Source organism: Rhinopithecus roxellana, chromosome 8 (assembly GCF_007565055.1).
Source record: "Rhinopithecus roxellana isolate Shanxi Qingling chromosome 8, ASM756505v1, whole genome shotgun sequence".
NCBI classification, from domain to species: domain Eukaryota; kingdom Metazoa; phylum Chordata; class Mammalia; order Primates; family Cercopithecidae; genus Rhinopithecus; species Rhinopithecus roxellana.
The window spans coordinates 8,690,693-8,701,730 of NC_044556.1; the positions used below are offsets into that span (position 1 = coordinate 8,690,693).

The 11,038-nt window shown below is 60.5% G+C and overlaps 1 protein-coding gene across 1 annotated transcript; it reads right to left on the minus strand.

The window, feature by feature from the left end:
* Nucleotides 1–523: 523 nt before the first annotated feature.
* XAB2 (XPA binding protein 2) lies at nucleotides 524–10,900 on the minus strand. Its single transcript, XM_010385075.2, has 19 exons — nucleotides 10,818–10,900; nucleotides 9,502–9,650; nucleotides 9,096–9,219; nucleotides 8,611–8,808; nucleotides 7,511–7,645; nucleotides 7,256–7,420; nucleotides 5,684–5,828; nucleotides 5,112–5,263; nucleotides 4,554–4,673; nucleotides 4,158–4,289; nucleotides 3,926–4,057; nucleotides 3,726–3,839; nucleotides 2,178–2,340; nucleotides 1,894–2,084; nucleotides 1,596–1,718; nucleotides 1,300–1,471; nucleotides 972–1,101; nucleotides 773–882; nucleotides 524–673 (listed from the first exon to the last, which is right to left on the minus strand). Exons 1-19 carry the CDS (start codon nucleotides 10,866–10,868, stop codon nucleotides 612–614), a joined length of 2,568 nt encoding a protein of 855 aa, XP_010383377.1. The 5' UTR covers nucleotides 10,869–10,900; the 3' UTR covers nucleotides 524–611.
* Nucleotides 10,901–11,038: the final 138 nt, after the last annotated feature.

An 11,038-nucleotide genomic window follows, 5' to 3' on the forward strand; every position in this document is an offset into this window, starting at 1 on the left:
CCACTAATGGCTTCCCAGGCTTAGGACTAAGGACCACGCCCTGGTCCTGGGCTGTGCACGAGGTCTGGCACCCAGCCCCCCTCCAGCCACAGAAGCGCCTTACTAATCAGTTCCCAGAGCTGGGCCAGAGCCTGCCTGACTCCAAGACTCGAGGGCAAGGGCCAGTCCCTGGTGGGGAGCAGACAGCGGGTGCCACCCCAGGGAGGGGGTAGTTGCCTGGGGCCACACAAGGGCTCTGAGAGGCAGGGGCTAGCAAGACCTGGGCAGTCGGGTCGGATTGCCCTTCCCAGGCTGCAGAGGCTCAAGGAAGTTTCCGGGCAGGACCCACTCCAAGGCCCCAGGCAGCGGAGGGACTGGCCTCTCGAGTCCAGAACTGGCTCTGCGGGGTGAGGCCGGGAGGTGTCTGGCCTAGGGCCCAGCAGCCGCCCCACCTCCCACAGCAGCCAATCCGCGCCCAGGGCCAGGCACTCCTGAGCTGCCCTCCCTCGGGCACCTGGGCGGCAGGAAGGAGGCTCAGACCACTATGTACAAACGTGGCTGTATTGGGGAGGGGATGGGGAGGGGATGGGGAGGGGATGGGGAGGGGAGAGGGGAGACGGGGGAGGGACGGGTCAGTCTTCCTTCAGGCTCCCAAACACGGCGGCTGGCACGCTCTGCTGCTCCAGCCGAACCTCTGTGGGGAAGGCGGGAGCCAGTCACCCTCCTGGCGGTGGCCTGTCCCCGGAGGCCCGCCCTGGCCCTGCCCCCATCCCCATCCCCGCCAGGCCCTCACCGTTGGGCTCCAGGTCCATCTCATCCTCGTCCTCGTCCTCGCCCAGTTGGATCTCCTCAGGGTTGACCTGCTGTGCCAGCTCCGCCAGCTCCTCCCGGGAGGCGTCACTCCTGGGGACAGGCCAAGCTGCCTCAGTTCCCCACCCTGGGCCCCCTCGGGACCTGTCCCACTCCTGTCCCATCCCAGGATCCGCCCTCACCTCACGAACAGGATCTTGCTCTGGGCACGCGGGGGCTGGTCACGCTCCGCCTCAGCCGCCAGCTGCTCTGCCCGCTGTTCCAGCAGCTTCATGTCGTCCATGCCGCTCTGCCCGGGAGCCAGGTCAGACACTAGGGGGCGGGAGCAGGGTGTCAGCACCACAGGGGCCCCTCCCACACATCAGATGCCGCACTGTCCCAGTCCCCCAGGTGATGGCCCAGCCCTCAAGGAGGTTCCCTTTAGGACCTGAGGCTCCAGACCCAGAAAGCCCAGGTCAGGCCGGGCTGAGATGCCCTGGATCAGGGACCCAGCCAGCCGGGGTGGCTCACCGGTGCCTGTGGCACTGCCCGAGACCTTGAGCATCTGCGAGGCCATGAAGTTGACCTGCGTGTTGTACGTGGCCTGCACGCTGCGCCGGATGCGCAGCATCTCCTTGATGGTGTCCTCGTTGCCATGCCGGACCTCGAAGTCCTTCCACGTCTGCCAGAATGCGCCGGTCGTCTGTGTGGGGGGCAGGGCAGGGCAGGGCAGGGCAGGGCAGGGGTGGGTGTGTGGACCCGTGAGGTGGCTGACTCTGCCGCACCCCCAACCCTGATGCCTGTCCCTCCCCAGCCCCCAGCCCTACCCGGGGGTCACAGATCTGGGAGCAGAAGCTGTAGATGGCCCTGGCACGGTCGATCTCCCCGAGCTTGCACTCCATGTCTGCAAACCGCAGGCACATCTCACGCGCATGCTCGTCCGACAGCACCTGGACACCGGGGTTGGGGAGGCCGGGAGTGAGGCCAGGGTAAGTCAGGGCTCCCAACACACCATGGGCATCCCTGTGCTTCCAGAAGGCTCCTCCCCAGCCCCTCCCACCTGCCTGGACCCCTTCCATCTGCTCAGGGACCTCCGGCCCTGGCCCGGACTCCCGCAGTGGGTACCTCAATGGCCTTCTGGTAGATGCCACGGGTGTGCGTGACCCCATAGATCTCGGCCGCCCGCTTGATGTAGATGTTGAACATGTCATACTGCTGGGCGGGCTCCACGGCCCTGGTGGCACGCTCGTACACGGCCATGGCATGCCGGGCCAGGCCCCACTCCTCCTCCAGCTGTGCGTACAGCAGGTATAAGGCTGGGCAGGGCAGAGGGGAGAGGGAAGCACAGTCAGCTAGGACCAGTCAGAAACCCAGCCTGCCTGCCCCCCCATGCCGTCTGCCCGCCTCACTCTTGGCATATTTTGGGGGACAGCCATCCAGAGCCTGTTCAAACAGGTCTCGCGCCCGCTCCAGCTTGCGGCCCCCATAGCGGGCAATGAATTTGGTCAGGTAGGTGCTCCAGATGTCGGACACGTTGGGCCACTTGAACAGCGAGATGCCGCGCTCGTACGCCTGTTACCAGAGGGACAGTCATACATAAGAGTCTGTAGGCAGAGACCACCAGGCACCCGGGATGTCCTTGGGTGACGTCTGTAGGGAGCCCGCTGGGGTCTCCCTCGGGGCCCTTCCCTGTCCCTAATGGCAGTTGTTGGGGTCTGTCCTCTGCACTGTCTCCCTCTGCAAGAACCCCAAGAACAGGGGTGCAATGGGACCTGCTAAGCAGTCTGACCCCATAGGAGGTGACGTGATGGGGGATGGGTGAAGGTAGGTGGCTCCCCAGTTCCGCTGATACTGGCTGCCCATCCCCAGGGAGAAGGCTACACACCGCCCCCCCCCCCAGGCAGAGGGGCAGGCAGCAGCACGCATGTGCATGTACGACCTTCCCATTTGTGTATCTGTATAATGCCCACACGATCCATAGAAACACACACAAACATGACTGCTCCGGCCGCGGGACAGGGCCTTGCCATGGAGACACGCAACACAGCCCATGGACCCCACAAGCCATCTCCTGAGCAGCGGGGCAGGTACAGCCCGCACACGCTGGCACCAACAGCCTCCCCACGAGTCACGGGTACACACGGAAGCAAAACTCCGTGCCTGCTGTGGAATGAACTGTGCCCCGCCACAACATTCGTATGCTGAAATCTTAACCCCCAGTACCTCAGAAGGTAGATTCGTTTGAAGATGAGATCATTAAGTTAAACTGAGGTCGTGAGGGGTTGCCTAATCCATTATGACTGATGTCCTTTTAAGAAGAGGAAATTTCGGCCAGGCGTGGTGGCTCAAGCCTGTAATCCCAGCACTTTGGGAGGCCGAGACGGGCGGATCACGAGGTCAGGAGATCGAGACCATCCTGGCTAACACGGTGAAACCCCGTCTCTACTAAAAAAAAAAAAAATACAAAAAACTAGCTGGGCGGCAAGGTGGCGGGCGCCTGTAGTCCCAGCTACTCGGGAGGCTGAGGCAGGAGAATGGTGTGAACCCGGGATACGCCCGGGATACGGAGCTTGCAGTGAGCTGAGATCTGGCCACTGCACTCCAGCCCGGGCGACAGAGCGAGACTCCGTCTCAAAAAAAAAAAAAAAAAAAAAAAAAAAAAAAAAAAGGAGGAAATTTCGAAAGTGACACACACAAAGAGAAGGCCACACAAAGACACAGGGAGAAGGTGGCTGTCTATAAGCTAAGGAGAGAGGCCTCGGGAGGGACCAGCCCTGCCCACGCCTCCATCCTGGACTTCCAGCCTCCAGGACAGGGAGAAGCTCAATCTCTGTTGTTTAAATCACCCAGTCTGTATACTGTGTCACACAAGCCCCAGTGGACTTGTAAGGTGCCGAGGCTCCCTGGGGCAGGGGACACCACCATCAGGGGCCTCCGGGTCTGCCCCAGGCCCTCACCTTGAAGCTCTCCTCAAAGTACTTGTGCTCCTCCAGGAACATGGCATAGTTGATGACAATCTGGGGTGTCGCGATGCGCAGGTCTAGGATGCGGTCATACACGGCTTTGGTGGACTATGGGGGCGGGGATGGGGACAGGTCAGAGCTGGTTCTGGAGCTGAATCCGGGGCCCCGTCCCTCCCCAGCCACAGGTGGCTCACCTGGAAGGTGCCGAGGCTCTCCTCCAGGTCGGCGAGCATGGACCAGACCTTCAGCGACTTGTACACGCGGTTCTGCACGGGCTCGGAGCCATCAAAGTACTCGGCCCGGCGGGCAGGCAGCGCCGTGGCCTTCTGCAGGGCCAGACAGCGGCCGAGGAGGCGCTCAGGGGCTGTCCCAGGCCCCGGCCGTATAACCTGCAGCCCCCACCCCACAACCTGGGCCTGTTCTTACTCGCAGCAGCCGCAAGGCCTCATCGTAGTTCTCGTGTCGGAGCTCCAACTCCCCGCACTGACACCACACGCTTGCCAGGTCATCCACCTGCTTGAAGTTCACCTTGGTGGCCTTCTCCAGGATGACACGGGCCTGCAAGGGCAGGCAGAGGCCAGGCTGAGACCCTGCCCGCCTGGACAGCCCCCATCATCAAGGGTCAGAAAGGCGACCATGCTCACAAACGTACAGGCACAAACATACACGCATACACACAGGCACACACATGCGTGCACACACATGCATGCACCCAAACATGCACACATGCACACATCCATGAACACACACGCACACATATATGAGCACACACATGCATGCACACATACATGAACACACAGGCACACACAGCAGGGTGCTCACATCGTCCAGCTGCCCGTTGTCCTCATAAAACTTGGCAAACGCCACCCACAGAGTGTGGGGCTTGCCTGTGGCCTTGAAGGGGTCCACTGTCTGCACAGCCTCTGTGTAGGTGTTGATGATCTGGAGACAGGAGAGAGGAGGTCATATGGGACTCAGGACCCTGCAGATGAGTGTCGGGGCAGAGCTGTGGTTCTGAGGGGGGAGCCTGGAGGGTGCTGTGGCCCCTGTCAGGAGAGGCCAGGAAGGAAATGTGGCCCCTGCCAAGGGTCGGGACCAAGAGAGAGCTGTGGTCCCCCAAGGGGCAGGGTCAGGAGAGCTGTGGCCCTAATGGGCAGGGCTGGGAGAGAGCAGTGGCGCTCCAAGGGGTGGGGCTAGGAGGGAGCTGTGGCTCTGAGGGGCGGGGCTAGAGCAGGACAAGAACCCCAAGAACATGGGTGGAATGGGACCTACTAAGCACAGTCAGGCCCCTAGGAGGTGACATTACGGGTGAAGGTGGGTGGCTCCCCAGTTCTGCAGGAAACTGGCCCTCGGGGGAGGACCAGGGCAGGCTTCACGCACCTCCCGGGGGCGGCCCTGGTGCAGGGCGACACGCTTGTGCCACTCGTGCACGTGGTGTGGGTTTTGGCGCAGCAAGACGCTGTTGAGCAGCAGGGGCCGTCGGCTGATGAGCTGCTCGAAGCGGGCCAGGCGCAGCTCCAGGTCCACATCATCTGGGAGCCGTGAGGGGAGTTCGTGAGGGACCGAGACCCAGGATGCAGGGCCCTGAATGCCGCCGCCTCTGCTCCCTGCCCTCACTCCGCTCCAGCCCCCAGCCAAGTGCTCTGGGCCCTAGACACTCAGCTTGGGTGTCCACCTGAGCCCCACCCCCAGCCCCAGGTACTGCAGATACCCCCTCCTACCCGCACGGTTCCCCTAGCCCTCCTGCCCTGCCAGGCTCTGGCCAAGGCCTGAGATATGTCCCCATTCCTGGCTCCTCCAGGACCCCCACACCCCCTGCATTCACCCAGCCTCCTTCCCTGCTGGCCCCCAGCTGAGCCTCCTGGGGCTGCCCCACCTGAGATATGCCCCGCCCCCACCCACTGATGTCCACTCAGCTCTCTCCCCACCAGCCAGGGGCCCCAGAGGCTCACCCTCCTCCTCGCGCCCCAGCTCTGAGGCGGTCTCCATCTTTGCAGCGATCATGCTCTCCTCGAACTGGGCATAGCTGTCAAACACCTGTGTGAAGTCCCGCACGGTCATCACCGTCCGGATGGCCTCCTCGTACACATCCCGAGCCTGTGGGGACCCAGGGAAGGGGAGGTGAAAGGAAAGTGACGCAGGGGACAGGCAGCAGCACTCTTAGCACCAGCCCCAATCTGGAACCCCTGGGGCCTTCCGGGGGCCCATCCAGCACCTCTGGGCAGTGATCCCAGGACAGAGTGTCAGTAGAGGCCTCTCACCCCCAACCTGCCCTGCACTGCCAGGGTGATCTTGGGAGCTTCAGGACCTCCTTAGTAAACCAGGTGACTGCTCTTTGTGCACAGTGACCTCAGGCTCAACTGACACACGTGTGTGAAGCACTTGGCACCCAATAGGTGGCCAAAACCCCCCAGCGCCTATGGGTCCACCCTGCAGGGACCCTGGCCTCAGCTCATCCTCCGAGGGCTCAGACTTTGCTCCAAAGTGCCCCTCTCACTTGCCTGACCCTCTTTCCCTGGCCTGCCTGTCCCCCACCTGGCTCACCCACCCCACCTCAGGCCCACTCTCTACCCAGCCCTGACGGGTCTCGCCCTGCTGCCTCCAGCAGCCTTGGCCTCCACGTGCCCCTAGAAGGGGCGCTGGGAAGCACATGCCGTCCACACCCCACTGGCAGCTCCCCTAGTCAGCAGCACGGCCAGCCCGTTTGGCTTTCGAGGCTCCCACCCTATCTTCCCCGGGTTCCTGTGCCTCCCTGCTCTCGGCTCCAGCCCCCTCTGTGCCCACCTGCCCCTAGACCGTCCCCTGAGCTTGCCACTCCACCGCCTACCAAGAGCCATAGTCACCTAACCCCCAAGGGAGTGGCCCTCACACCACGTACCTCCTCAGTGCTGTGCCTGCGTCACTGTGCTGATTGGTGACAGGCAGTAACTGTCACCCTGATTTTACAAATGAGGACACCCAGCCTTAGTGGGGCCAAGGCCACACAGCCAGGGGGTGTACCCTGAACGCAAGTGTGGCTGACTCCAAGTTTGGTGGGCTTGTGGGCAGGAGTGTCTCCCTCCCCTCACCAGGATGGCAATCGTGTGCAGGGACATGCATGTCTGTCACAAATGGCACTTTTTTTTTTTTTTTTTTTTTTGAGATGGAATCTCGCTCTGCCACCCAGGCTGGAGTGCAGTGGCGTGATCTCGGCTTACTGCAACCTCCACCTCCCAAGTTCAAGCGATTCTCCTGCCTCAGCCTCCCGAGTAGCTGAGATTATAGGTGCCTGCCACCATATGTGACCAATTTTTGTATTTTTAGTAGAGATGGGGTTTCGCCATATTGGCCAGGCTGGTCTTGAAGCACTGACCTCAAGTGATCCTACTGCCTTGGCCTCCCCAAGTGCTGGGATGACAGGCGTGAGCCACCGCGCCCAGCCATAAATGGCGCATGTTTTCTGCCTGTGCACGTGTCAACATGTATCCCCAAGTGTCGGAGGGAGACCCCGCCCCGATCCCAGAGCCCCGTGTGCCAGCGTGCACCTTCTCGAAGTGGCCGCTGCGGATGTAGTAGTCGGCGAGCGAACACCAGAGCTTGCCCAGCTGGTCGGTGAAGCGGGTGAGGCCCCCGCGGATGATGGCGTCCACATTGAGGGACTGTACCTTGTCCGGGTTCTGGGAGATGAGGTCGCACAGCTCGTGCCATAGCTGCAGGGCATGGGGCAGCGGGGGGAGAGTCTCAGGCTCAGTCACTGAGGGGGGTGGCCCTCCCACCCACTCGGCTCCCGGCAGGCCCACCTGGTAGTTGGACTTGCCGGCCTTAGACACAAAACGCTCGTCGTTCACCACAGTGGCCAGGCGCTGTGCGGCCTCATCCAGCCGGTCACTTGACTTGAGGTACTCAATGTACTCCTCTGCACTCTCGGGACTCAGCTGGGGACCGACCCACCCTTCAGGCAGTCAGTGGGGCGGCAGGGCTATACCCACCTCCCGATTCAGTGGCCTTGGGGTGCCCCCTACCCATTTACAACTGTCTTGGGCAAAAGCAAGCCCTGTCAAACCAGCCTCAGTCCCACTGGTCCAGCCCGGTTCCTACTGGTCTAGCCTTGGCCCCGCTGGGTTAGGCTCAACCCCCTATGGGTCCTGCCTGGGCTCCACTGGTCCAGCCTCAGTCCTGACTAGACCAGCCGCGGACCTTTTGGGTTAGCCTTGACCTGCAAGGGCACAGCCTTGACTGCAGTGGTCCAGTCTCAGCCCCAAAGGTCCAGCCTTGATCCTTTTGGGTTAGAATTGACCCCCAACCCACAATGGATCCAGCCTTGGCTCCACTGGTCCAGCCTCAGTCCTGACTGGTCTAGCCTTGGCCCCTTTGGGTCAGCCTTGATCCCATGGGTCCAGCCTTGACTACTACAGTGTCCAGCCTGGGCCCCATGGGTCTAGCCTCAGTCCTGACTGGTCCAGCTTATAATCCAAATGTCACAGAACAGATGCTGTAAGTTTGAGCAAACCATGCCCCACTCCCGCCCAGCTGATGCTTCCACTCTCCACCCTGCCTGCTTCTCCCCAGCTCCTATTCCTGGCCCTCATCATGGCTGTGGTTTTACTCTAGTTCATGCCATCAGCTCACATACATCCGTCTTCCTAGTTAGACTAAAAGCTCTGTGCAGGCAGAGAGTGTCTTAGCCACACTGTCTTCAGCACCCATCTCTATACCTAATATGAAACCAGTGTGGGCAAACTATTTGGAAAATAAAGACATGAATCACAGACAAGACATATGCATCTCCTGGTGCCTCTTCCCACACAGTCTGCTGGGTGACATCCCACACGGAGCTGGTGTCATACTGAGGCAGTTTCTGGAAACTAACCTGGGGAACCAGCATACCTGCTGGGCTCACCTTGAGGAAGCGCCGATAGCCTCGCACAGCTGTCTCCGGCAGTGGGTGTGAGCGCAGGAAGCGCAGATACAGGGGCCAAATTCGAGAGTGCTGCGTGATGGGCAGTGCCCGGAGGGCACGGTCGAAGGTGCGGCGGGTGTGTGTGACGCGCCCCTGGTCCATGAGGAACTGGCAGTAATCTAGCCACAGACGGGGCATCTGGGGGTGTGGGGAGAGGCGGCTGGGGCTAAGCCACGGACTCCATGGCCTAGCCACAGACACTCGATGTCCTGTGGCTGAGTCACACCTGGGGCCTCCACATAAATGCAGCAAGACCCAGAAACCCCCAGCTCCAGGACTGAGTCCAGCCCAACTTCCCATGCACAGAAGCAACAGGATTCCAAGTCCCCATCCTTAACATGCTGAGCCCAGCCCCTGTCCCTACCCGACTCACCACCATGGACTGAGCCCCACCTCCCGATTTATCCCCTCGCCTAGCCCCAAACCTTGTGCATGAACACAAAGGCCCTCTCGTGACAGTTGTTGACATCTTCGTAGGCGGGGTCGGTCACACAGCGATGCTTCACCTGTGCCCGACGTGCCTTCAGGTATCGGTACCAGAGTTTGTAGCTGGGGAACAGGAGGGGACAGATGCTGATCGGTCAGCTTTATGGACCCCCTCAGAACCATCTGCCCTGCCCCTGTTGGCAAATGTGGGTGTGGGAGGGGTGACATGTCTCAGCAATGACAGGGACAGACTGGGACATCAGAGGAGGTGTGCTGACCCATCAAGGGATGTACAGGTCAGTGATGGAACACGAAGCAATCACCTGGGACCTACTTGGCAGTTTTGTTATAACTGGACCAAGTGGGGTGGGGGCTGGTGAGCAGGGCAGCTGGAGCCATTCTCACCTGCAAGGTAGCAGCTTGAGTGCCCGCTCATATAGCTGATTGAGCCTGGGCTTTGGGGCGCCCTGTTTGAACTCGATGTAGCGAAGCCAGCATTTGACAGAGAACTGGTTCCGCATGATTTCCTCCTCATAGGGGAGGTCCTCTTCCTCCTGCCAGGGCCAGGGAATGGGAAGAAGAGGGGCCAACCCTCAGAGCCTCTGTGCAGCACCACCCCACTACTGGGGCTCAGGTCCAAACTCTGGACTTTTACCCAAATCCCACCACCCACCAAGGAAGTCAGGTCACCAGATGCCCAGACACCAAGACACTGGCCCAGAACTTTACCCCTCAGAATTCAACTACCCAAAATCAAACCCAAATCATCAGACTTCTCAGTCATTAGGGCTCTGGGCCAGGCATGAGTCCACATCACCACTCGCTTTCTGCCCCAGATGGTCAGACTCCTTAGCTACCAAGGCCCTGGCCCAGATGCCAGGCCTCTGTCCTGGACACCAGACCCCACTTCTTCAAAACATGCCTCTTCCTAGACACCAGGCCTTTGGGCCCTCAGGCTCCCACTGTCACCATCTGACCCATCTCCACTCCAGGCCCAGACGACCAGATCTTCACCCCAGCCACCAGGGCTCTCAGGTCCAGATTCCAAGCCACTGGCCCCACCCCCAGAATCCCACTAGCCAGCATCTAGCTCAACTCTGCCCCAGAAGTTAAAAGCTAGGCCTTTATCTCATAAGAGCAGTTATACACCAGAAGCCAAGCCTTTAACTCTGCACACCAAGAATCTGGTGAAGATGTCACGCCTCTACTTCAGACAATAAGCATTTCATTGGCCACTGCCTGACAAGCCTCACATCACCAGGGTTCTTCTAGCCTGGCCATCACCCCCAGAAACTGTCATGCCGCAGTCCAGGCCTAGAGACCGCTATACAGAAAACCAAGGCTTCATCCCAGAAACCGGAGCCCTGGCCTCATAATCACGCCTTTACTTCAGACACCTGTCTTCACCTCTCAAGTTTCAGTTACGCGATCTCCTTGCTCTCCCATTCCCTGCACGCCCCCATTTCCGCCCCTGGCTCGGGAGGCTAGATGCTTTCCTTCGACAGTAGTTTTCTACTCAGACCCTAAGACACAACACCGTATTTTTTACTCCTGGCCAGTTAGGGTGGACATCACGATCCGGTCTCTGGCCCGTTAGGGTCCCCAACCCTTGGCCTGGCAATTTTGGTCTAAATCCCCTTGGCGACCCGGCCCCGATCCCCTGCGGCGTCCAGGTCCCAATACCCCAACGCAGGCCACCCCTGGCTCCTCTGTGGACTCACGAAGACAAGGTCCGGCCGCTCGGGCCGCGAGAGTCGCGCCATCACCACCATTTTTCTGGATGCCCACGTACAGGCGAGAGTCGCGCTCTTATGACGTCTACCACTGACGGCCCGCCCCTCCGGGCCAGACCCGTTTTCTATTGGTTAAATCTTTTTGACGGACAGGCTCACGTTACTGACTTCGTTTCGAAGACGCCAGCGACCGGAAGCAAAATAGAGGC